The sequence below is a fragment of the Chanodichthys erythropterus genome, chromosome 16 (assembly GCF_024489055.1).
Source record: "Chanodichthys erythropterus isolate Z2021 chromosome 16, ASM2448905v1, whole genome shotgun sequence".
NCBI classification, from domain to species: Eukaryota; Metazoa; Chordata; class Actinopteri; order Cypriniformes; family Xenocyprididae; genus Chanodichthys; species Chanodichthys erythropterus.
Genome location: NC_090236.1, coordinates 14,667,339 through 14,695,263, shown reverse-complemented (window position 1 = coordinate 14,695,263; position 27,925 = coordinate 14,667,339). Strand labels below are relative to the sequence as shown.

Sequence of the window (27,925 nt, the reverse complement as noted above, 5' to 3'; positions counted from 1 at the left end):
TTTAGTTCTGCAGTGAATTCAGATCAGCAGATCTTTGAGTGAAAGGCGACGCATCGGTTCAGCTCACGCATCGGTTGCACCGGAGACCCGATTATTAACACGGGAAAAAGTCAGATTTTCATGATGTGTTCCCTTTAATACATATGGAGTATCAAAGCATTTATTTTTTTGCACATCTACAGACTGAAAACAAAATCTAAAGTTTTTAGTCTTTCAAGTACCAATATTTCCTTTAGCAAAGGCATAGTGTCGACCTCCATTCGAGACTCAATCGTGTTCAAGTTTCAGATTTATTGTCTTTGCTGAAGAATGTAATGAATAAACAATGAATCCAGATGTTCCTGGACGATGTCTGTGTGAAATTGATAAATGTGGATCTTAATATACAGACACTAAAACAATAGATATGAAGATACAAAAATTAATTTGACCATTTAAACATCTTAAGTGCGGCTGGATGTTTAAAATTACGTTAATGTCAGAATAAAGCAGGACATTTTATTTTCCATTAAATTCTCATTGTGGTTCGTGTTTCAGGATTGAACACCGACCGTCACTATAGTACAGCCCCGTCATACAGTATGAAACATGAACAATGTTATTATATAACTACAAAACTTATTAAAAAACATCAACTGACCCTTCAGAAAGTCTTGTAGTCTCATAAATGTATCTTGATTTAAGAACGTTTAGATGTTTGTGCTGGAAAACACTGAGTTTTTGTTTTTGCAGCGTAATGACCGTGAGAATCATTTGTCTTGATGTTTAACTTTGCATTTTTATCTCCCACTTTTTTATATAAAGGTATATTGCAAAGTGACAGTTCATTCCAGCACACGTATGAATAATACGTAATTGATTTTATCACTTCATCAGCTTACTTATATATGAATTCTCACTTGATGAATCTGGTGAAGGGTCAGTGATCGTCCTCTACTGGCCTGGAACAGCGTGTGTTAGAAACTCCCTTTAGAAACCTTCATCTGAAGTCTGTTCAGGGACCAGAAGAGAGGAAGTCAGCAGTGATTATCTACAGTCAGAATATTTCCCTTTCCTTCCATGTAGCTTCATATCGTCGTCTCAAAGTCACTCTCCTATAAAAATACCTCTTATATGAACGTCTCACTCAAACACTTTACAGCGAAAAACACCAGAAATGAAAGTTCTGTCATTTCAAACCTGTAAGATCTTCATTTTCTGTCAAAAGATATTTATTAGGGCTGGGTAAAAAATATTGATTTCTCGATTTTAATCGATTATCATTTTTACGAACCGATATTGATTCTTAAATCCCAAGAATCGATTAGTCTAGTCTGTTTTCAGATGATGAATGAGCAGAATATGTAGCTCCTCCCATCCAATAAATCGCAATAATCTTTGTTACTTTTGATATGAAGCAAAGTCTCAGATTTCAAATGACGTCCATCTTATTATGAGATTCTAAACATAAATACCGTTTTGGCGCTGTTTAATGTGGCGTGACGGATCGCTTTAGCGCCTCAGTTAAAGAGAAGCATGTGATCATCCTCTCCTCCGCTTTAATACCAGTTACAGCGAAATAAACATGAACATCTGAAGGTATGTTAAAATATACAGTACAACTTACTGAAATCCGTATCATGTCTCGTGTCAATCAGTGCTTCAACCTCGGAAAGACTCAATAAAACAGCTTCAATGTCACGTAACGTCACATTTACCTCAGAAAAACATATTCAGTGACCATAAACTCATTAGTCAGATAGAAAAGTGAACTCTAGAAAGCAACATTCTGATAAATATAGCTATGCACCGTTACATATTCATTATAATCTTTAATGTTCTTCAATATTTAATGCATGTTTGAATAAATCAGTTATGACAGTCGCGATTTAAATGTTTATATTAAAAAAAAAACGAATTGGAGTAGAAATATGATTATGTAATTCTAAACTTTATTTATAATAAAACATCATTGAGTGTAATTTAAGTGTTTGTATATAAATAAGTTAATTTAACCTTCAATATTATTATAGTAGCACCAGCTGACTCTCGTGTAGTTTACAGCATTAGTGGAGATTTTTTCCTCTAGAAAATTTGCCATGTACTGAAACTGAAATACTACATCCAAAATAATCGAATCGAATTGAATCGAATTGAAATCGTAATTGAATCGAATCGAAAGCATGTGAATAGTAATCAAATCGAGTCGTGAAAATTGTGTCGATACCCAGCCCTAATTTTTATAGTGTTTTTGACAGTCCAGGAGCCCCGATTATAAATCACAGATATGATCAGATTTAATCGTACAGCAGAGTCACACACACACACACACACACACACACACAAACAAATGAGGCTCCTGGTCTCTGATTTGTTGGAAAAGAAAGTGAATAAATAATGACAGAATCTTCATTTCGGAGGGAGTTTTCCCTTCAGGACTCGTTTACATGTTTCAGGAAATAAAATCTCGTCAGAAGTGAACTTCGTTCTAGTAAAGTGCGGTTATTGTTGTGCAGCAGTTTTCATTCGTCCAACATTTGTCCCTCAAGTGCATTCTGGGTCATCAAGTCAACATGTACAGAATCATCTTCTCTCGTCCTTCAGCCGAACAAACCCATGAATGCCAAACTTGAAACTGCCGCCGCCGCCAGTGTCGTTGCCAGGTCGTCATGGTAACCGCCCCGGCAACCGTTGCTCAGCCGCTGCGGCCGCTCTGCGCCGTGACCCGCGCTGACCTCTGACCTGCACTGGAGCAAGGGCATCTGGTAGGACGTGGCTCTTTTCTCGGGCCGGTCCGGGCTGGAGCCGTCGCTGGGCCGCTGGCCGTTGTACAGCAGGTATCGGCCGTGAGCGTCCTGCTCCATGCGGAAGAGCTCGTACTCCGTGTGCGGGAGGCGGATTCCCAGCGCCACGCAGCCATTGGTCGGAGTCACGTCCTGTTCCACGCCCACCTGCCACGAGCCCTGAACGCCGCACTCGTTTCCATCGAAGACGTTCAGCAGCGAGGTGGTGGCGAGATCCATGGGCATCACACGCATGTGGTTCACTGGAGGGTCAGAAACAGACAATTAGTTTGTTGTATATTTTATATAATTAAAGTCTATTAACAGTATGTCATACAGAAAATTCAAAAACTTGAACAGTAGGTGGCGGTAAATGTCTAAATGAATAAGTCATTGAATCATTCATTCATTCAAACAGCTGATTCATTTAGGAATTAAGTAAATGGCTCTCTTTATGAATGAGTCATTGAATCATTGTTCACCAGATTGATTCGTTCAAAACGCAGGGTCATTCAGAAACGAAACACCAGGTGTGTTCGACTTGAAGCAGCTCTGCACAGACCGATCATCTCGAAAGCATACGGAACCATCTAATTATGTTAAAAGTGCATTAATTGTGCTAAATCATTTTAATTGCATTATTTTTCCATAAAGTAAACATACTGTGGTAAAAAAGATTTTATATTTATAACATATGATACAGTTAAGCAACATCACACGACCAAGAGTCCTGTCTTGAAAATTGAAAATGTGACACTGATTTCATATGACAGTTCAATAAACAAGTAGTTAATATTAAGTCACATTTATATTATGGAAAAATAGTTCCAAACAAAGATCACAGCAGAACCATAGAAACCCACAGAAACCCAATTGCTGAGTTAAAACAACCCAGTCACTGGGTTAAAACATCCCAATTACTGGATTAAAACAACCCAATTGCTGAGTTAAAACAACCCAGTCGCTGGGTTAAAACAACTTAATCGCTGGGGTTAAAACAACCCAATCGCTGGGGTTAAAACAACCCAATTGCTGGGTTAAAACAACCCAATTGCTGAGTTAAAACAACCCAATTGCTGGGTTTAAACAACCCAATTGCTGAGTTAAAACAACCCAATTGCTGAGTTAAAACAACCCAATTGCTGGATTAAAACAACCCAATCGCTGGGTTAAAACAACCCAATCGCTGGGGTAAAGAAAAAAAACAATCGCTGGGGTTAAAAACAACCTAATCTCTGGGTTAAAATAACCCAATCGCTGAGTTAAAACAACCCAATCGCTGGGTTAAAACAAACTATTCGCTGGGTTAAAACAACCCAATCGCTGGGTTAAAACAACCCAATCGCTGAGTTAAAACAAACTATTCGCTGGGTTAAAACAACCCAATCGCTGGATTAAAACAAACTATTCGCTGGGTTAAAACAAACTATTTCCCAGCGATTGGGTTGTTTTAACCCAGTGGTTGGGTTAAATGTTTGACCCAACCTGCTGGGTAGTTTTATTTAACTGAACTATTATATGAAAATTACTGTTATTGTTGCTTAAAATGAACCCAAAGTATGTTGGAAATTAATATTTATTAATAAGTTTAATGAATAATAATAAAACAATAAACATTTATTATTTTGCTTATTAATAAAAATACATACATTGTACATTCATACATTTAATAAGATTAGGGAGAAAAATGCCCTCAGGGTAAATATCACAAATATGCAGATTTAAATATGAAAGCCGACAGAACACTGATTAGAATATTGCTTCAGAATAAATTATATTTAGATCACAAGCAACATTTTTACTGGATTTAATCACATGACGAGGCTAAATGTGGAGCTCTGAGTTATGATGTCAGAAGAGCTGAATCTCACCTTTGAACACAAACTCGGTGCCGCCCATCACGCGTGTGGAATGAAGCCCGCGGCTGTAGCGTCCTCTGGCGTAGATGCTGAAGGTCGGGTGTTTGCAGACCGGGTCAGAATAGTGGTAGTAACGCCCCTCCCACGTGTTGTTGTTGTCGTGGAAGATGAAGTGGCGCGTGAGGAACAGAACCTCTGGCCGGACCTCGCAGCGCCGGGACGCCCAGTGCCCCTGAAGACTCACCGTCAGGTCCGGCCGTGGCGGGAGGACGGGCGGGTGGAAGGCGTCCGAGCGGGAGACGATCCGGCAGGCGATGCAGCTGTGATCGTGATTCTGAGAACAGATGAGCAGATTAGATTCGACTGATGTGATTATGAGATCTGATTATCTTCTGAGGCTCTGGATATAAAGCCTGCAGTGATGATCAGTCATCAATCAGATCAACCAATCAATTACACTGACTTTATCTGTGACACTCATTCATGTGTGAAGCTACAAATATTCACTGAAGAGCTTCTGTGTGTCTAATGCATGTTTATATTCCAATCTAATGATCTATTAGTTCATATTTGAATCTTCTAGTATGTTATTTTTAAGAGTAGCAAAGAATAGCAAAGCAATGATTACATTTATGAATGACATGTTATATTTTACAGTTAATGGATTTCAAAAGTAAATATAAGTAAAAATATAAGTAAATAATTTCTTTAAGAATTTTGAGGTCACAATATTTTACAGTATAAACTTAATTTCTACATTTAATATATGCAGTATATGCACATGTTAGCGGTATATTATCCGAAGCAGACAGTTAAAGAGTGGCTGTCATGTGGGAGCAGTGAATGAATTCAACTGCAATTATTCATTCACTTTAGTTGGTAAAAACTGTAAGTTACACATTCAAACTATAAAAAACTGCAAAAAGTGTAAATGAAATATTCAAACTGTAAATGACACTTTTAAAATGCAAAAACTAAATATATTCAAACTGCAAAAACTACAAATCATGTATCAACCCTCTAAATCAGTCGCATATGCAAACAAATTGCACATGCAGGGCTTGTGGACAGAACTGTCACGTCCCGATCGGACCAGTGCTGCGACGTCATGACAGTTTATCATTTGCACGTGTTTTTAAGCCTTGCCAATTTAAACATTCAAACTGCACATCAAAGCGTGTGCCAAGAAAGCCGAGTCTGATAGCATGTGAATACTGAACTGAGTTCTCTTTCACTTGAACAATTTCACACAAAATTATGTCAAAATGCCCATCTTGGCGAGTATCCATAGTTGGTTATGTCTTGAGCGAACGTAAAAAGTTGAGAAAGTAAACGTGTGTACAGTATCAGTATAGTGGATCCGTGCATTCGGTCTTAAAGTGACAGCAGCCTAATATTTCTGCTGCTGTCTCTGTTTTTAATGTTTATCAAACAACAGACTCACTGCAAAAAATCACTCAATGCTCTTGACTGAATATCTAATGTAACTTTAATTAGCATTAATCTATATTTACATTTACACTAGGGCTGGGACAATACTATCGATGCATCGCGATTCGTGGACCGTTTCTGATATTTTCCAAATGCATCGCAATTTTGTTTTTCTGAGCTTACGGCGCGGTCACACTGCACTTTTCGTTCCATTGAGTTCCATTCAAACGCATGCAAATGCGTCAGACCGGAAACGCAAACTTGTGCGAAAAATTCCGAAGTTCAAAGTTCAAGTCTGATGAACTCTGACCTGTGAATTCGCATCACATAAAGACGTGCGACCGGTAGAAGATCAATTCGTCACGGCTGAATTAAAAGAATGATCTTTTTGCAGTAAAGTCTAGTAGGTTCTACATTTTTACATTTTGAATGTATTACTTTAAGTTATATGTTGAATTCATGTTTATAAAATAGACGCTGTAGACCGTGACGTCATATCACGACTCTTACAGCATCCGAAGAAATTTTGCACGTACAAAGTCTTTAGTTTTAACAGTAGATGGCGCTCTAGGCTATTTTTAAGCACACACTCAAACGCTCATGAAGAAGAGCGCTCGTCTGACAATGTACTCACACCTCAGAATGCTTTTATGATGTGAGATTAATGTAAACGGCCCACTGCAAACACCCTTGTGATGCACTTCAACCTTTTCAAACCCTACAAATGATTATTTTACAGAAGGTTCAAGTGGTGTGTGTCAGGAAGCAGAGTACGGCTGTTTCTAAAGCAAGCAGCGCCATCTGCTGTTGAAAACTGAACTCAGAATCAATTCGAGAGAGAATCGCAATACATACAGAGAATATCAGAATCGATCCAGAATCATCGATGTATTGTCCCAGCCCTAATTTATACAGTGAAGATAAAGCAGTGCTATTTTACATTTGATTACCTAATCTACAAATAACTACAGTTAGATCTACCTGAAAAACCTGGAAAAAATGTGTTTAATTGGCATATTTTCTATTGTGTTTATTTGTTCTATTGCTTTTGGTTTGATTATTTGACCTTATTTTATTACAGACTGTTTAATAGAATTTAAAATGTATATAATATAGTTTATGTAAAAAAAAATTCATTTGCATTGTTCTTACAATCCATGTGAAAAGTCTGGTGAGTAAAATAAAAAAAAAATGACTTTTTAATATTAAAAATAGTCCTTTATTCGACTGAAAGTCACAAAATGCAAACAATGCAGGTGCATCTTTAAATGTTTTAACTAATCTAACATCGGTCGATAATTAATCTGCATTAAATCTGGTGTAATGCAATGAGTGTGAGAGCGGCGCCGTCACGTGATCACATGACTCTGATCCGCCCTGAAAACCACCAATGAACACACTGGCACTCCCAAAGACTTCTGGGACACGGAATGAGGATACGGCTGCTATTTGAGATTCAGGGATGGAATTGCAATCATGTCGGTCAAGTGGCTAAATAAGGAAAGCTCTGTTAATGAGGGCGGCTTTAATGGCAGCGAGATGACGTCATGCTTCAAAGCGCTGCCTGATGGGATTGAAATGGATGCCACATGCTTGAGGCCGACGGGCGGCATTTTTCTGTTGTTACGGCCTGAATGAGAACGGCAGCGTGTTCTTCAGCGCTCTTGTGGCTGATTCTGCAAACCATGTTTAACAGCACATGAAAGAATAAACATCTTTCCATAAAGAGGAATTTCTATATTAAATGTTTTACGAGCTCATGTCGACCGGAGATGGTTTGTGTCACAAAAGCAACTACTTAAACGAAGAAACAAGCCTTCTCTTAAAGTTATTTTGTTCTTCAGATCTTTCCAGGGCTTTCTGCTGCGGGTCAGAGTCTTGGACTCTTACTGAGAGAAAACACGAGACGGAGCCTCAGACCCGTGCAGTATTTACTCTGAGCGAGCGCTGCGACGTTATTTCACCCAGAATGAGGTTTGGTTTATTTCAACAGCAGAGGCCGTCTTCTCTTTTATGATTATTATTGCGACCCTCCCTGTAAAACTCTGCCAAATGAAGGATCAGTGGAGCAGAAAGCTAAACACTTCACATCACTTCCTGCGGCCGTGATGGAGAGCGAGAGACTGAGACGTAAACAGAGCCGAGCGGCGATAACCCTGCGCTCGTACATCTCGGCGTCAGTGAAGGATCCGTCGTCCTGAGCTCAAACCTCGCCTCATCCTCTCATGACAGATGGAGAATCCTCTGGGATCTCCGTCTCAGAAAACACACCAGTAACGTCTCCGACACGAGCTGCTTATCAAAGTGACCGCGATTAACTTCAGTTTACATGACAACACTACATCTACTCGTGGAAACAAGAGAAATAAATAATAATGCTTTTTTAATGAATAATAATAATAATATATTTTTTTAGAAATTGTATTTATGTAAATTAGTCAATTGCTTTTTAATGAAAAACATAATTTTTCATGTTCGCTATTTTTTTCCCTTTTTTAAGGATGTTTACATATTTTAATAAAAATAGGTTTTTGTTTTTGTAATTAATAATACTTTTTATAATTAATATTAGTAATAATCAATTTTGTAAATATATATATGTTTAATATATATTTTTGTACATTTTTAGATAGCTTTTTTTTCTATTGAATAAAAATGCATTTTTGTAGTGAATAATGTTTTTTAAATAATAGTAACAATAATATATTCTTTGTAATAAATAAAAATAATATATTTTGCAATTAATAATAATCCATTTTGTAAATATTTTCTTTAAAAACTAAATTTATAAATTGCTTTTTAATGAAAAAACCTACTGTTTTATGTTTGCTATATATATATATATATATATATATATATATATAATTTTAAAGTTTACATATTTTCATAATAATAATAATATAGGTTTTTATAATGAATAATAAAGTTTTTATAATTAATAAAAATAATAATAATAAAAATACATTTTTGTAATGAATAATAATAATACTTTTTGTAATTTATAATATTAATAATCAATTTTTGTAAATATATATTTTTAAAAATTTGTAAATTGCTTTTTAATGAAAAACAAAACCTAATGTTTTTAGGATGTTAACATATTTTTATAATATTAATATACTTTTTGTAATGAATGCTAATGTATATTTTGTGTATGTGCATACTTAATGTGTATTATTAATATTAAAAATAATATTTTTGTAATGAATAATAATAATAATAATTTTTGTAATTAATAATATTAATGTTTAAAACTTTTTGTAAATGTATAATTGCTTTTTTATTTATGTAATATTTATTTATATTTATTTTTCTATTTTCTAATCGAGTTTTTGTAATAAATCGTCATTTTTTATAATTAATAATACGTTTTTAAATTAAAGTCTTTGTTAATTTGTAAATTGCTTTTTTATGAAAAAACAAAAATGTTTAAGCCTATAAAATGTATTTTCTTTTAAGGATGTTTACATATTCTTAGACATCTCTGTGCTGTTTTACCATCACATGACCTCAAGTAGGTTAATACTTTTATAAAATAACCGGCCCGCAACATAAAAGCATACAGTGACAGAACTGTATATCAGTCAGCTTTGTTTAATAAATAATATTTATAAGAAGCAAGAACCTGAAGTACAGTACGGCTCGAGAGAATGATTCTCACCTGGGCGTTCTGCAGCGCGGCCTGATAGCTGGAGGGTCTGTAGTACATCCTCTGCGCGGGTTCGGTGTGGATGTCGCCCAGGTACAGCTCCTCCACCAGCTGATCCAGGTGATGATACAGGTGCTGCTTCTCCATCCGCAGCAGCTGCAGCTCGTGCATGGCGAAGTTCAGGCCTCTGGAGCAGTCGCAGTCGCAGCCGCCCTCGTCGCTCCACAGCTCGTAACTCACGTTCGGCAGCCAGGACCCGAACTCACGCGAGGAGCCTCTGCAGCTGCGGTTCAGCCTCTGACCGAGCTCTTTCGCCACCGACGCCGAGTGACACACCACCTGACGAGTCAAGACGCGTTTATTCCTACAGTGCTTTAATAACCAGGAAAATAACAGAAACGATGATGCAAACTTGTAAAGTGTTCCCATGATTTCCTCATCTCCACATGTAAACATGTATTTAATATTTCTACACCTGTGTGCTGTGGATCTGGTAGTCGGCCTCCGTTCCGCCCCGTACGATCCAGGACGCCTGTCGGAGGCGCAGTCGGCCCCGGACCAGCAGTGTGTAGGTCGGGACGGTGCAGTGGTTGTCGGAGTAGTAGAACTGGTGAGCCTGGAAGGTGTTGTTGTGAAAGAAGCGATACGAGCGAGTGAGAAACTCCGGACCGGGCCGAACCTCACAGCTGCCATGAGGGAACAGAGAGAGAGACGACAGAGACTTGACATTCAGCACTTTTGCAGTGTTTTTTATAAACGATTTATCATTATTGTGTTAAATTCATGTTCTGGTAATCCTGAATCAGAATATCTTCCTCTTGCAGCATCTCTTCTCTTCTCTGATGATGAGGGCGGGGCAACCTGTCACTCACATGAGATCCACCAATAGCAAATCACAACCATCCAATCAATTCCCCACAGACGAAATCAAGCCCCGCCCTACATTTGTTCTTGTTTGCGAAGCGTTTCACTCTGATATATGGCACAATAGTATATACTAATTGTCTTCTAGATCAAAAGAAAACTCAAAGCTGAACTGCTTCAGATCTCTCACGCTCTCACCCAGTGGACACCCAGTGGCCTTCGATGTTGGGCGGCATCTGGACAGTGATGCGGGCGCCGTTGTGCAGATGTTTCAGCATGTGGAGGCACTGTGTGTCTTTAGACGGCCAGCCGAGACTCTTCTCCAGCGCCAGCCGAGGGGAACGACTGTCAGAGACGAGCAGAGACGAGCCCTTCACACACCCTGAGGAAACAACCACATCCATCTATCTAATCTCATCTAATATTTGTATGTATAATGAAAGAATGAAATGTTTCTTTTTCTTTCTTTTTTTTCTTTCTTATGCATGTGTTATGATTATTAGATCCCTTTCATGCATGAATTCTGATAACCTCAGTCAGGATTTTTTCCTGTGTTTTTATTGCTCTTAGGGCATGAAAAACAAGATTTGAAATGTAATTTTTTTACGCATACTTTTCAAAGAGATTTCCAGATGTCCACTTGAGTGACCCGTATGCGTTTATGGTTTAAACATAATACAGTAATAACACAGCAATATTGTGTGTATTTAAGAAACCAATCAATAAAATTACATAAAATCATGTGAAAACTATAAAAATATATAAAAAAATAGTTTTTATCCAGTTTTTAACCTGGTTAAATAAAGAATTAAATGTGAAATATTGCAAATGCAAATGCTCATCTGAAATGAGCAGTGATGGGGGTAATGTATTACAAGTAACACGTTACGTAATCAGATTACTTTTTGATGTAACGAGTAAAGTAACGCATTACAAGTAATGTGCATTACGTAATCAGATTACTTTTTGATGTAACGAGTAAAGTAACGCATTACAAGTAACACACATTACGTAATCAGATTACTTGTTGAGGTTACAAGTAAAGTAACGCATTACAAGTAACGTGCATTACATAATCAGATTACTTTTTGATGTAAGGAGTAAAGTAATGTATTACAAGTAACACATTATGTAATGAGACTACTTTTTGATGTAACGAGTAAAGTAACGCATTACATAATCAGATTACTTTTTGATGTAATCAGATTACATTTTGATGTTACAAGTAATGCATTACATAATCAGATTACTTTTTGATGAAAGGAGTAATGTATTACAAGTAACACATTATGTAATGAGACTACTTTTTGATGTAATGAGTAAAGTAACGCATTACAAGTAACTTGCATTATGTAATCAGATTACATTTTGATGTTACAAATAACGCATTACAAGTATAGGAGGATGCACTAGTAATCAGTAGATCAGTAATCAGATCTGCAAGTAAACCCTGTAATGAGACATGGCTGTGCTGACTGCACATCTTTAGATCACATGGCCTAATTCAAACTGAATGAAAAGAATAATTCCAGAGAGAAACTGTGTAGAAACACAACACACATTTCAGAGAGTCAGTGTGAACGTTAGAGGATATAAAAACCTTTAATGACTGTGGGAACGAGCTGGTGCTTTGGACAGAGATGAGGTATTATAATTCATTTTTAAATTCCGTATAATGACACTCGGAGAAAATAAAGCTGATGGTTGAGATAACACCAAACACATTTCTGGCCCGTGATCAGGACCTGCATAAGGACGCCAGATGAAAGGAGAAAAATCTCGAATAGCTTCAGACTAAAACCTCGGAAATTAAAGAATTTCAGTGCCTGAGGCTTCAGGTCTGTATTCCACGCATTCCATCCCAAGATCTGCGTTATGGCAACAGAAACATCATCAAATATATCCCCAAAGTAGGAAACTTTATTACAGTACAGTAAACTACATCTGCCTGAATCAGAGTCAAGAGAGCATGCAGCACTTCAGGCTCCAAAATAACAACGTTAAATCATTTCAACCATGAAATAGAGCTGAAATAATCACCTCAAAGCGTCCACCATTTACCTTCACTCTTGAAAATAGAGGCTTTTCACAGGGAAACCATAGAAGAACCATTTTTGGTTCCTTAAAGAACCTTAAAGTGATCAGTATCTGTACTTTACTGGAATATTTATATTTAGAGAAACTTTTTGAAAATTCATAATTCATAATGAAGTCAGACTGAGTTTAAATATTTCGCTCATTTCTATATTTAAACAACTTGTAATCGAAAGAATGTTTGCCATTCTTCAAGTAATCAAACAGCTGTGGAAGTATAGTGATATTTATTAGTTGCACATTTACCCTATTCACCCTTCATCTGCGTTTATCTATTCTGGATCCTAACGGAACACTACGTTCTCCAGGGAAACTCCGGCCAGCACAGCTGGAAACATTAGTAACACTCCGCTGCTTCACTCATATCAAAGTCATCATCTCTCTCCTGAGAAACACATCAGCGCCGTCTGCACCTGCGCACAAATCGATGCTGACCGCCGGCCAACCAAGTGTTTGCAAACCCTGTTATTACCTCACAACACGATCACAACACGCCTGATCGTCACAACACGCCTGATCGTCACAACACGCCTGATCGTCACAACACGCCTGATCTTCACAACACGCCTGATCGTCACAACACGCCTGATCTTCACAACACGCCTGATCGTCACAACACGGCTGATCGGCACAACACGCCTGATCGTCACAACACGCCTGATCGTCACAACACGCCTGATCTTCACAACACGCCTGATCGTCACAACACGCCTGATCTTCACAACACGCCTGATCGTCACAACACGCCTGATCGTCACAACACGCCTGATCGTCACAACACGCCTGATCTTCACAACACGCCTGATCGTCACAACACGCCTGATCGTCACAACACGCCTGATCTTCACAACACGCCTGATCGTCACAACACGCCTGATCGTCACAACACGCCTGATCTTCACAACACGCCTGATCGTCACAACACGCCTGATCGTCACAACACGCCTGATCGTCACAACACGCCTGATCTTCACAACACGCCTGATCGTCACAACACGCCTGATCGTCACAACACGCCTGATCTTCACAACACGCCTGATCGTCACAACACGCCTGATCGTCACAACACGCCTGATCTTCACAACACGCCTGATCGTCACAACACGCCTGATCTTCACAACACGCCTGATCTTCACAACACGCCTGATCTTCACAACACGCCTGATCTTCACAACACGCCTGATCGTCACAACACGCCTGATCTTCACAACACGCCTGGTCTTCACAACACGCCTGATCTTCACAACACGCCTGATCGTCACAACACGCCTGATCTTCACAACACGCCTGATCTTCACAACACGCCTGATCTTCACAACACGCCTGATCGTCACAACACGCCTGATCGTCACAACACGCCTGATCTTCACAACACGCCTGATCGTCACAACACGCCTGATCTTCACAACACGCCTGATCTTCACAACACGCCTGATCTTCACAACACGCCTGATCTTCACAACACGCCTGATCTTCACAACACGCCTGGTCTTCACAACACGCCTGGTCTTCACAACACGCCTGATCGTCACAACACGCCTGATCTTCACAACACGCCTGATCTTCACAACACGCCTGATCTTCACAACACGCCTGATCGTCACAACACGCCTGATCTTCACAACACGCCTGATCTTCACAACACGCCTGATCGTCACAACACGCCTGATCTTCACAACACGCCTGATCTTCACAACACGCCTGATCTTCACAACACGCCTGATCTTCACAACACGCCTGATCGTCACAACACGCCTGATCTTCACAACACGCCTGATCTTCACAACACGCCTGATCTTCACAACACGCCTGATCTTCACAACACGCCTGATCGTCACAACACGCCTGATCTTCACAACACGCCTGATCGTCACAACACGCCTGATCGTCACAACACGCCTGATCGTCACAACACGCCTGATCTTCACAACACGCCTGATCTTCACAACACGCCTGATCTTCACAACACGCCTGATCGTCACAACACGCCTGATCTTCACAACACGCCTGATCTTCACAACACGCCTGATCTTCACAACACGCCTGATCGTCACAACACGCCTGATCGTCACAACACGCCTGATCTTCACAACACGCCTGATCGTCACAACACGCCTGATCGTCACAACACGCCTGATCTTCACAACACGCCTGATCTTCACAACACGCCTGATCGTCACAACACGCCTGATCGTCACAACACGCCTGATCGTCACAACACGCCTGATCATCACAACACGCCTGATCTTCACAACACGCCTGATCTTCACAACACGCCTGATCTTCACAACACGCCTGATCTTCACAACACGCCTGATCGTCACAACACGCCTGATCTTCACAACACGCCTGATCTTCACAACACGCCTGATCTTCACAACACGCCTGATCGTCACAACACGCCTGATCGTCACAACACGCCTGATCGTCACAACACGCCTGATCGTCACAACACGCCTGATCTTCACAACACGCCTGATCTTCGCAACACGCCTGATCTTCGCAACACGCCTGATCTTCGCAACACGCCTGATCGTCGCAACACGCCTGATCGTCGCAACACGCCTGATCTTCGCAACACGCCTGATCTTCACAACACGCCTGATCTTCACAACACGCCTGATCGTCACAACACGCCTGATCTTCACAACACGCCTGATCGTCACAACACGCCTGATCGTCACAACACGCCTGATCGTCACAACACGCCTGATCGTCACAACACGCCTGATCGTCGCAACACGCCTGATCGTCGCAACACGCCTGATCGTCACAACACGCCTGATCGTCACAACACGCCTGATCGTCGCAACACGCCTGATCGTCACAACACGCCTGATCGTCACAACACGCCTGATCGTCACAACACGCCTGATCTTCACAACACGCCTGATCGTCACAACACGCCTGATCGTCACCACACGCCTGATCGTCACAACACGCCTGATCTTCACAACACGCCTGATCTTCACAACACGCCTGATCGTCACCACACGCCTGATCGTCACAACACGCCTGATCGTCACAACACGCCTGATCGTCACAACACGCCTGATCTTCACAACACGCCTGATCTTCACAACACGCCTGATCTTCACAACACGCCTGATCTTCACAACACGCCTGATCGTCACAACACGCCTGATCTTCACAACACGCCTGATCTTCACAACACGCCTGATCTTCACAACACGCCTGATCGTCACAACACGCCTGATCGTCACAACACGCCTGATCTTCACAACACGCCTGATCGTCACAACACGCCTGATCTTCACAACACGCCTGGTCTTCACAACACGCCTGGTCTTCACAACACGCCTGGTCTTCACAACACGCCTGATCTTCACAACACGCCTGATCGTCACCACACGCCTGATCGTCACAACACGCCTGATCGTCACAACACGCCTGATCGTCACCACACGCCTGATCGTGAAGATCGTCACAACACGCCTGATCTTCACAACACGCCTGATCGTCACAACACGCCTGATCTTCACAACACGCCTGATCTTCACAACACGCCTGATCGTCACAACACGCCTGATCTTCACAACACGCCTGATCTTCACAACACGCCTGATCGTCACAACACGCCTGATCTTCACAACACGCCTGATCGTCACAACACGCCTGATCTTCACAACACGCCTGGTCTTCACAACACGCCTGGTCTTCACAACACGCCTGGTCTTCACAACACGCCTGATCTTCACAACACGCCTGATCGTCACCACACGCCTGATCGTCACAACACGCCTGATCGTCACAACACGCCTGATCGTCACCACACGCCTGATCGTCACAACACGCCTGATCGTCACAACACGCCTGATCGTCACAACACGCCTGATCTTCACAACACGCCTGATCTTCACAACACGCCTGATCTTCACAACACGCCTGATCTTCACAACACGCCTGATCTTCACAACACGCCTGATCGTCACAACACGCCTGATCGTCACAACACGCCTGATCGTCACAACACGCCTGATCTTCACAACACGCCTGATCTTCGCAACACGCCTGATCTTCGCAACACGCCTGATCGTCACAACACGCCTGATCTTCACAACACGCCTGATCTTCACAACACGCCTGATCGTCACAACACGCCTGATCGTCACAACACGCCTGATCATCACAACACGCCTGATCATCACAACACGCCTGATCTTCACAACACGCCTGATCTTCACAACACGCCTGATCTTCACAACACGCCTGATCTTCACAACACGCCTGATCGTCACAACACGCCTGATCATCACAACACGCCTGATCATCACAACACGCCTGATCTTCACAACACGCCTGATCTTCACAACACGCCTGATCGTCACAACACGCCTGATCGTCACAACACGCCTGATCGTCACAACACGCCTGATCGTCGCAACACGCCTGATCTTCACAACACGCCTGATCTTCACAACACGCCTGATCTTCGCAACACGCCTGATCTTCGCAACACGCCTGATCGTCGCAACACGCCTGATCGTCGCAACACGCCTGATCTTCACAACACGCCTGATCTTCACAACACGCCTGATCTTCACAACACGCCTGATCGTCACAACACGCCTGATCTTCACAACACGCCTGATCTTCACAACACGCCTGATCGTCACAACACGCCTGATCGTCACAACACGCCTGATCGTCGCAACACGCCTGATCGTCACAACACGCCTGATCGTCACAACACGCCTGATCGTCGCAACACGCCTGATCGTCGCAACACGCCTGATCGTCACCACACGCCTGATCGTCACAACACGCCTGATCTTCACAACACGCCTGATCGTCACAACACGCCTGATCGTCACCACACGCCTGATCGTCACAACACGCCTGATCTTCACAACACGCCTGATCTTCACAACACGCCTGATCGTCACCACACGCCTGATCGTCACAACACGCCTGATCGTCACAACACGCCTGATCGTCACAACACGCCTGATCTTCACAACACGCCTGATCGTCACAACACGCCTGATCTTCACAACACGCCTGATCGTCACAACACGCCTGATCTTCACAACACGCCTGATCTTCACAACACGCCTGATCGTCACAACACGCCTGATCTTCACAACACGCCTGATCTTCACAACACGCCTGATCGTCACAACACGCCTGATCTTCACAACACGCCTGATCGTCACAACACGCCTGATCTTCACAACACGCCTGGTCTTCACAACACGCCTGGTCTTCACAACACGCCTGGTCTTCACAACACGCCTGATCTTCACAACACGCCTGATCGTCACCACACGCCTGATCGTCACAACACGCCTGATCGTCACAACACGCCTGATCGTCACCACACGCCTGATCGTCACAACACGCCTGATCGTCACAACACGCCTGATCGTCACAACACGCCTGATCTTCACAACACGCCTGATCTTCACAACACGCCTGATCGTCACAACACGCCTGATCTTCACAACACGCCTGATCTTCACAACACGCCTGATCTTCACAACACGCCTGGTCGTCACCACACGCCTGATCGTCACAACACGCCTGATCGTCACCACACGCCTGATCTTCACAACACGCCTGATCGTCACAACACGCCTGATCGTCGCAACACGCCTGATCGTCACAACACGCCTGATCGTCACAACACGCCTGATCTTCACAACACGCCTGGTCGTCACCACACGCCTGATCTTCACCACACGCCTGATCGTCACCACACGCCTGATCGTCACAACACGCCTGATCTTCACAACACGCCTGGTCGTCACCACACGCCTGATCTTCACCACACGCCTGATCGTCACCACACGCCTGATCGTCACAACACGCCTGATCTTCACAACACACCTGATCGTCACAACACGCCTGATCGTCGCAACACGCCTGATCGTCACCACACGCCTGATCGTCACCACACGCCTGATCGTCACAACACGCCTGATCTTCACAACACGCCTGATCGTCACCACACGCCTGATCTTCACAACACGCCTGATCGTCACAACACGCCTGATCTTCACAACACGCCTGATCGTCACAACACGCCTGATCGTCACAACACGCCTGATCTTCACAACACGCCTGATCGTCACAACACGCCTGATCTTCACAACACACCTGATCGTCACAACACGCCTGATCGTCGCAACACGCCTGATCGTCGCAACACGCCTGATCGTCACAACACGCCTGATCTTCACAACACGCCTGATCGTCACAACACGCCTGATCGTCACAACACGCCTGATCGTCACCACACGCCTGATCGTCACAACACGCCTGATCTTCACAACACGCCTGATCGTCACCACACGCCTGATCTTCACAACACACCTGATCGTCACAACACGCCTGATCGTCGCAACACGCCTGATCTTCACAACACGCCTGATCTTCACAACACACCTGATCGTCACAACACGCCTGATCTTCACAACACGCATGATCGTCACCACACGCCTGATCTTCACAACTAGGGCTGACCGATATATTGCATGCAATCGTCATGCACATTTCGTCAGTAAAGCCGGCATTTAATAGACAGAGCCGTAGATCACTGACAAGCCATGCAATATCGCGTTCATATCGCAGATGAATCTGGGTGGATCTCATTTTTGGGTGAACGATCCCTTTAATGCTTTCGTTCAGCAACACTCTAAAAAATGCTGGGTTAAAAACAACCCAAGTTGAGTTGGGAATGGACAAACCCAGTGATTGGGTTGTTTTAACTCAGCAGTTTTGGGTTAAACGTTTGACCTGCTGGATAGTTTTATTTAACTCAACTATTGTTTAAAAATGACTGCATTTCTTGCTTGGGTTGTTTTTAAGCCAGCATCAGCATGTGAAGGACGCATTAACCCTCTGCTTCTGCTCACGTGGTGGTGAAGAATGAATTTTAAGTTATAAAATTTTATTATGAAACACTGCACAAAACTACTATTTTCAATTTTTATATTAAATATATATTTTTCAAAACATGTTTTACTCTAAAACTGTGAGAAAATCAAAGCCACAAATCTAAACAAGTTGTTTTCTTGCTGTTCTTTTGAACTTTCTATTCATCAAAGAATCTTGAAAAATAAAATGTTTCACAGTTTCCACAAAAATATGAAGCAGTTTTCAACATTGATAATAATCATAAATGTTTCTTGAGCATCAAATCATATCAGAATGATTTCTGAAGGATCATGTGACACTGAAGACTGGAGTAATGATGCTGAAAATTCAGATTTGATCACAGGAATAAATTACACTTTACTAGATATTCACATGATTTACATTGGAATAATATTTCACTGTTTTTACTGTATTGATTTGATCAAATAAATGGATCCTTGATGAGCAGAAGATACTCTCAAAATCATTTTAAAAATCTGACCAAGCCCAGGCTGCTACTGTAAACTTACTTAATTTGTTCTTGCAGTGCAAAAAATCTAGTTATGGATTGAATATTCTTCAGAGGGATCAGTGAACTGACTTCCATTCTGTTTCTGTCTTGTTTCTCACACCATCTTCATCCTTCCGCTGTGAATGCTGAAGTGAGCCAAACACTCGCTCTCGTTCCCAGCGCTGGCCGTCTATCTCAATCAAAGCGTCCGCAGCGCTCTCGAGACCAAACCACCAAGAACATTTTCAGTTGGCCCGATCCCATCGCTGAGGTAACAGCTCTGGGCCGACTGACAAACACACAAGCTCCAGAATCACTCTGTCCGGATACAGTCGACAACACAATTGCATCTGAAAGCTTTTTACCACACGGCCCTCGTCTGCGTCTGAAGGGACGCTTTCTTCCGGATAGTCACTTTAACGGCCCTCTCGTTAATTCTGATTATATATACAAGTTTATGAGCTTGTAGACGTTTTAATAGACGCATGATTCAATGGAGGAAAGGGTTTCATGTGGATAAGAATAGACTGGCACATGTATTTAGAGGAGGATACCAGCTAACAGCGAACGTTCTGCCAAGGTTCTCTCAAAGTTATGAGCAAACCTTCTTCCAGTAATGTTTATCTGGTCTTTAATAATGAGAGGAATCTCAAAATGTCAACATGCATTTAAACATTTTAGTTTGTCTAACGGTTTTTAAATGTTACAACTTTTCAGAACATTTAAAAGTAACGTTCCAATAATGTTTCCTTGACATTACCAAGAAAAAAAACGTTCAGAGAACATAATGTTTTCATAACTTCATTCTTAGAACATATTTTTGATTGATTTTGAAAAAATTGGAGCATGTTTTACAAGAAAATATTATTTCTTTATAAAATTATTTTTCAAAATTTCATGTATAATTCAATTTCTTTCTATAATTATTATCCTGAGTGAAAACTGGGTGATTATGTATCAGAATTTGAATATATTATACATATATAATACATTTATTATTAGTTATTTTTCCCAGATGTTTTATAATTTTATCAATGTCAAAAACATGCATTTATGCCAGTTTATTCTGCTGTTTAGAGATAATATGATCTATCTTACATCCTCACCGTGTCTGGATTAAGTTTCTAAACCCCTTAATAGAAGTAAATGTTCATCTGTGACGTCAGAAAGTATCAGGCGTTTGTTGTTTCGCTCATTTGTATAAAAGGATAAATGTCAGCATTAAAAATAATCATTCTGTCATCATTTAACTCATTAGGGTCTACATGACATTGGACCCCACTGAGTTTCACTGAAGATGAATGAGTATTTTAAAGACGTTCTGCAGTTTCTCTTTCTTTCCAGCGTGTATCAGACACTCAGTTTGAGCTCGATGCTGTTCAACATCTAACAAGGTTTCGGAGCCAGTCGACTCCACGTGAGACGCTCCTAAGGTTGCCGTCTTGGCTTCTCTTTGACCTGATCCTGAGGTTTTCCCCCTATAAATTCCCAGCACGCTCTAATCTGCCCTGACGACGGGGTTTATGGCTGCTGGGAAAGGCTGCTATAATGCGCCACTTAATTGAACGTTAGATTCTCTTAAACACACTGGAGAGAAAGAGCATATGAAAATATCTTTTTTATCTCTCGGCTCCGTTTGAAGTGGCTGCCAAACGTTTGTCATTTCCAGCTGATGAAACGGGTCAAACGCAGTCCAGTAATATGCTCTCTCTTCCCACGTGACACTGTTGAGATCTAATGCACATGTGTGCAGAGAAACAGCATTGTGTGTTATTGAATCCTTGATAGTACAATTTGTACATTCTGCGTTTTGTTTACCTGTACAAACTATCCCACTTACACACACACACACACACACACACACACACACACCTAACAGGGTCAGAAATGAACAGAAGAGGCAAAAATGCCAATATTTTAGAGCAAAGACAGCCCATTACTGAGTTACGTAACATTTCATATATTTCACAACTCTCTTTTAGATTTATCTGACTTTAGAGACACTAATATTAAGTGCAAAAATGACCCAGCAGGAGGAAATGTTCATTTCTGACAGGTCTAATTGAGATCTAATCAATTATTATACATAAAACTGAACTTAATTAACTTACTACAGAATCTGTACTACATTTAATTCAAGCTGACAAGCGTTTTGAAGAAGTGTTCACACGCCATCATGAAGAATAAGGTTTGTGGTTGATGATTTTCACTACAGCTCAAACTCGATTACTGTTTTAACAAATTACACAGTTTGATCTAACAACATTAACATGACGAAATTGAACTTCTTATTGGATAAAACAGCACACAAATGCTGAAATGTGACGAAAATCTGAAGTTAACTTTGAATACGATTTAAGTTGTAATTAATGTATTATTTAGAAAAAGATTTTTTAAAAATGACTCTTTTGCTTATTTTGATTGACAGGCTGCAGCATACGCGATACTAACGACATTTTAAATTTATATAATTGTTATATTTATATTCTATGCACGAATTCATAGTATTAAACAGACTGAACATGAATGAAATCACTCACCAATCATCATCAGCAGCAGCAGAAACACAGACGCAGCCATCATTATTCCCACAGAATGAGTTTCGCTCAGTAATATTCCTTCCTCAGATTAATCGCACATGAAGTTTCTCTTCTATCCAGAACTTTTTAGATTCTCTGCGCGAGGAGAAGTCCGACAACATCCATCCGACCCGCCGCGCGCCGTGCGCAGACGCACTGGAGACTCGCACGACGCGCCAGGACAAACATCTGAAACACTCGCGACACAGAAGCATCGATTAATATCGAGACCTGCAGCAGGAGTTACTGTTCCCACAGGAGAGCATGGAGCAATCCACGGAAAACTATGACGGAGATCTCCAGAGAATCCTGAGTTGAGCCTTCTGAGAGAGAGAGAGTGTGTGTGTGTGTGTGTGTGTGTGTGTGTTCACTGTTCACCACATCAAACAGATCCTGATCTCAGAACAATTCAAGTTCCTCCTGTTAGAACCTGCAGCCATTTCTGTACAGGACATTTATTCTTTTCTGGTTTTAAATGTTTTGAAAACATTATTTCTGAAGTTTAAAAAAAATCTTGGGGATCCAAACATTAAGGAAACATAAATAAGTAGTGACATTAAAGAGGCGGTAGATTATGATTTGACTTTTTTAACTTTAGTTAGTGTGTAATGTTGCCGTTTGATCATAAACAACATCTGCAAAGTTACAACGCTCAAAGTTCAATGCAAAGAGATATTTTGTTTTACAGAAATCGCTTTTTAAACGGCTGGTAGGAACTACAACAAGCTTCTTCCCAGATTTGTGACATCACAAACCCTAAAATTTACATAAATAAATGTTGGGCCATGTTGGGCTGCTTCAGAGAAGAGGAAGAGTTGTTGTAGTCGAGTGTTGTTGTCATGCCGCCATTTTACGCCGGACTGCTTCACAAACGAGGGTCAATTCAACACAAAAGATGAACATGACGACACATGCTAGAGGATGAGTTGAATCAACTCCACAGCAACTACATCAATTTATCCACTAACCATTCAGAAACGTCTAAAAGTTGTAACTTCTTCCTGAGTCTCTCCATCAGTTTGAACAATGTAAGGCTGAACACTTTCCTCATTTTGTCTGCGTGAGATTCTCCAGCTTTGTTGTTGTTGAGCTGTTAAAGCTCCGCCCTCTTCTGGAAAGGGGGCAGGAGCAGCAGCTCATTTACATTTAAAGGGACACACACAAAAACGGCGTGTTTTTGCTCACACCCAAATAGGGGCAAATTTGACAAGCTATAATAAATGATCTGTGGGGGATTTTGAGCTGAAACTTCACACACACATTCTGGAGACACCAGAGACTGATATTACATCTTGTGAAAAGAGGCGTTATAGGTCCGCTTTAATGACAGACGGCAGCAGGTTTATTAGGCTGCTGTCACTTTAAGAGCTGATAATCTGACTGTTTGCACAACTCTTTATGGTCAAAGGATGGCAGGAAAACAACAGATGATGCATTAATTGCATTAAATATTTTAAAACGTTACAATGAAATAATTGCAAAATGAACTTGCTAACTGTGACACCCCTAGTGGATTCCTATTGAAATGTCTGCAGAAATTCACCCAAGAAAAAACATTGAACAGCCGTAAATGTTACCACAACTTTATTGTTTATATAGAGACCATCCGATCGCTTCCACATGAATGAAATCAGTTTAAAGCAGTCATTTTATCAATAATAAAATCTATACGCATTCCTGTAGCTTAAACTGTAGAGCAACTCCAAGGTCACGGGTTCGATTCCCAGGGAATGCATTTATTGATAAAATGCAGGCTTTGGATAGAATTATCTGCCAAATGCAAACATGTACATATGGTCACATCACTTCCATTCCTCTCAAAAATGAAGGACTGAGACTGTCAGATTCAACATTCACAAAGACTTTTCTACATGTTACTGTGACAGTAAGAGATGTTTGACTGTGGAAATACCATGTGGATTCACTTTAGCACGACCAGCGCTGCTCTCATGCAGACGGAGACGGTTCTTTAAAAAGCTTTTATTCACCCTCATGTTGTTGAAAACCCTCATGAGTTTCTTTTTTTCTGTAAAACACAAAACTAGATGTTCTGCAGAGTGTCTGAGTAGTTTTAAAGCACTTTGCAATAAAGCATGCAAGTTATAAGAGGAAAGAAAGTCTATATTAAGATCATTTCCCTTCATTTTATTCTTTAACGTCATCCACACTGTCATTGTCATTTACACTGTTCTTAATGCATGTTTTAACTGAACACTACAATTGATTTGGCAATGTAAAAATATTTGTCATGTCAAAAAACGATGAACTAAATCACTGTCACTGACTTCATGCGCTGGTCCTGTTAAAGTGAATCCACATGTTATTTCCACAGCTCTTGTAACATGTAGAAAAGTCTTTGTAAATGTTGTATCAGACAGACAGAGTCTCAGTCCTTCATTTGAGAGGAATGGAAATGGTGTGACCATATGGAGAGAGAGAAAAAAGCAAAACAAGGAGAGCTTTAAACGGGCTGACTGGCTTGAGTTTCCCTCAGTTCAAAGGACTTTAATCTTCTGGTTTGGCTACAATCAGACGGGATTTAAGTGGGAGTGAGACGCCCTCCCTCCTCTCTCTCTCTCTATGGCAGCTGTGAATGTGTGGAAACAGAGATGTTGGCGAAGCCTCTGAAGTGGTGACTTCATACCACTCTGTTGCTTTCAAGCGCTGTTGTTCGCTTTTCCTGTCTCTATTGTTCGGACTTAATGTTTTGTGGAAGACCACATCCTGTGAAACACCACTTCTGCAAAACTGCTCACCAAAAACTCACCAGCTCACCACAATTCCTCCAGTTCTGCTGTGACGGCTGACGTCTGATAAACAAAGACAGATGCTTTACCGAAAGCCTTGATGCAGAGCGAGCAGAATCATGTTTACTGTGGTGATTTACAGCAGCTGATCTGTTTATAGAGGAACTATTATGCCCATTTGTTTTTGTCTCTACTAGAACAGGTTGATTATTCTCCTCATATTCTCCATTGTTGCAGCTCCTCTCTTCCCAGTCTGTCAGTATCGCTCTGTTTAGTTCCTGAAGCCCCTCCTTCTGTGCTCTGATTGGTCGGCTGGAGCAGTGTGTTGTGATTGGTGTTTGGGAAATGTCCCACCCCTTACCATAACCACCAGTTTCAACACACTACTAACTAACTCAAGCAGGCCCCGCCCCTTTATTCTGCGCATGAATTATTTAAATGAGGAATATTGTGAAGAAACTCAAGATGGAGTTCAGAAACACTGATATAGAGAAGAACTCTTTTTCATGGTCCTCTTTAAGTAGGGTGACCAGATTTCTCATGGTGGAATACAGGACGAGTGCGCAATATGACCATGATATAAGAAATTTTATTTCACTATATTATATATATATATATATATATATATATATATATATATATATATACACTGCCCTCCAAGAGTTTGAAAACACCCCTGGAAAAGTCTGGTTTTGGACGATATCAGCATAAATCTTTATAATTTTTTGGTGCAAATACATTACAGTAACTTGACATTATCCAGCAATAATAATTTTCATGTGTTCATTTCATTTCATTACATAATAATGGCAGTATATACATGTCAAAGTCAGACATGCCCCTTTGCCAGCTGTGATGCTGGTTACTGGTTTAAACTTGGCCCAGGTTTGTAAAAGATTTTTGGGTCAGCACACCTTAATAGCTTCAACAATTGATTGCCAATTAAGTTTAGAATACAATGAAATAATTAGAACCCAGTTTAGGTCAGATAGCTGCTAATGCTGGATATTTTGATGAATCAAAAATTTAAGTTTTTTTCTATGTATAAACTGTTTATGTAATAAAATGTGTTTTTATAATTTGTGTTGTCCCTTACCAGTGCAAAATTATCACAAATTAAAAAGGATTCATGCCAATATTGTCCAAAACCCCACTTTTCTAGGGCGTTTCCAAACTTTTGGAGGGCAGTGTAGATATAAATATTTGTTATATATTGTTATATAAAAAGAAATTTACAAACAAGTTACAAACAATACAACAAATACGACAGAGATTAAACTTGTTTTTTCACATTTGAATATACTGACAAATATTTAATTAGGCTACTGTCCCTTTAAGACCGAATCCATGGATGTAATATAAGCTACTGACACATTTCCTGTTTTTACCCACCTGTTTACGTCCACTTAACCGACTGTATTTAAGTGAGATACTCCACACGATGGACATATTGAAAAACTATGTGTGCATTTGACCATTCAGGCGTGAGGAGAACTGATCGCGCGAAAGAGAGAGAGAGAGAGAGTGCGTGAGAGAGAGGCTTCCGGTCTGTGTTATTCAGCGTGATTCCGCCTATCCCGCCTTCACTAATCGATAACGAATTGTGATTGAATGGTAACTATGACGAATTGATTAGGCTGTTCTTGTGTGACAGAACTCCATCACCCAGATGAAAGATGAAATACGGGACAAAACATTATTTTTTTCTTAATAAGTCGGGACACTAAAAATAGAGCTGAAATACGGGACTGTCCCAGGAAAAACGGGACGTCTGGTCACCCTATCTTTAAGAAGCTCATTACAGACATCATGATTTGTTGGCCAGAGGCTCCATGTGAGAGAGAAAACCAGCATCAGTTCTTCGAGTTGAACAGTATCAGTTTCTCAGACAGACAGATTCACCCCTCAAAACACATTTTGACCTCTGACCTGGATCAGCAGAGTCTCTGATGTTAAAGTGTTTCAGCCCTGCCTGAGTTACACGAGTCTACATACGTTAATTTAACTGGTAACACTTTACAATAAGGTTTCATCAGGACATCGGCTAATACTTCTACAGCTTTTATTCATCTAAGTTCAAGTCAATTTCTACATTTACTAGTACATTATTAAAATCAAAAGTTGCATCATTAGTTAATGCACCGTGAACTAACAATGAAGAATTGCATTTTGTTAACTAACATTATCAAAGTTTAAGAAATGCTGTGCATCATTGTTAGTTCATGTTATCTGTTTTTTTTGTTCAAAATGAAAAAAATAACAAGTCAATTAGTGCTGTCAATAGATTAAAAAATACCTAATTAATCACACATTTTTGCTGTGATTAATCGTGATTAAAAACATTGTTTTTAATATTTTTATATTGTAATAATTTTACAGTTACTCTCCGGATTTTAAATATTTGTTGAATAACATCTTTTTATGAATGAAGGACAGAATCACTGCTACTGTTCAATAAATTGATCAGCATTTATTAGTCTTTAAAAATAACAACTTTTAATTTAAGTGAACTTAAAACAATATTCACATAAACCTTTATAATAAATGTCA

At 40.8% G+C, this 27,925-nt stretch overlaps 1 protein-coding gene across 1 annotated transcript; it reads right to left on the bottom strand.

The window, feature by feature from the left end:
* Positions 1-136: 136 nt before the first annotated feature.
* On the bottom strand, positions 137-22,800 carry LOC137003007 (protein APCDD1-like). The gene is made up of 6 exons (XM_067363015.1): positions 22,590-22,800; positions 10,764-10,947; positions 10,177-10,387; positions 9,714-10,040; positions 4,634-4,955; positions 137-3,025 (listed from the first exon to the last, which is right to left on the bottom strand). Exons 1-6 carry the CDS (start codon positions 22,630-22,632, stop codon positions 2,580-2,582), a joined length of 1,533 nt encoding a protein of 510 aa, XP_067219116.1. The 5' UTR covers positions 22,633-22,800; the 3' UTR covers positions 137-2,579.
* Between the last annotated feature and the right edge of the window lie 5,125 nt (positions 22,801-27,925).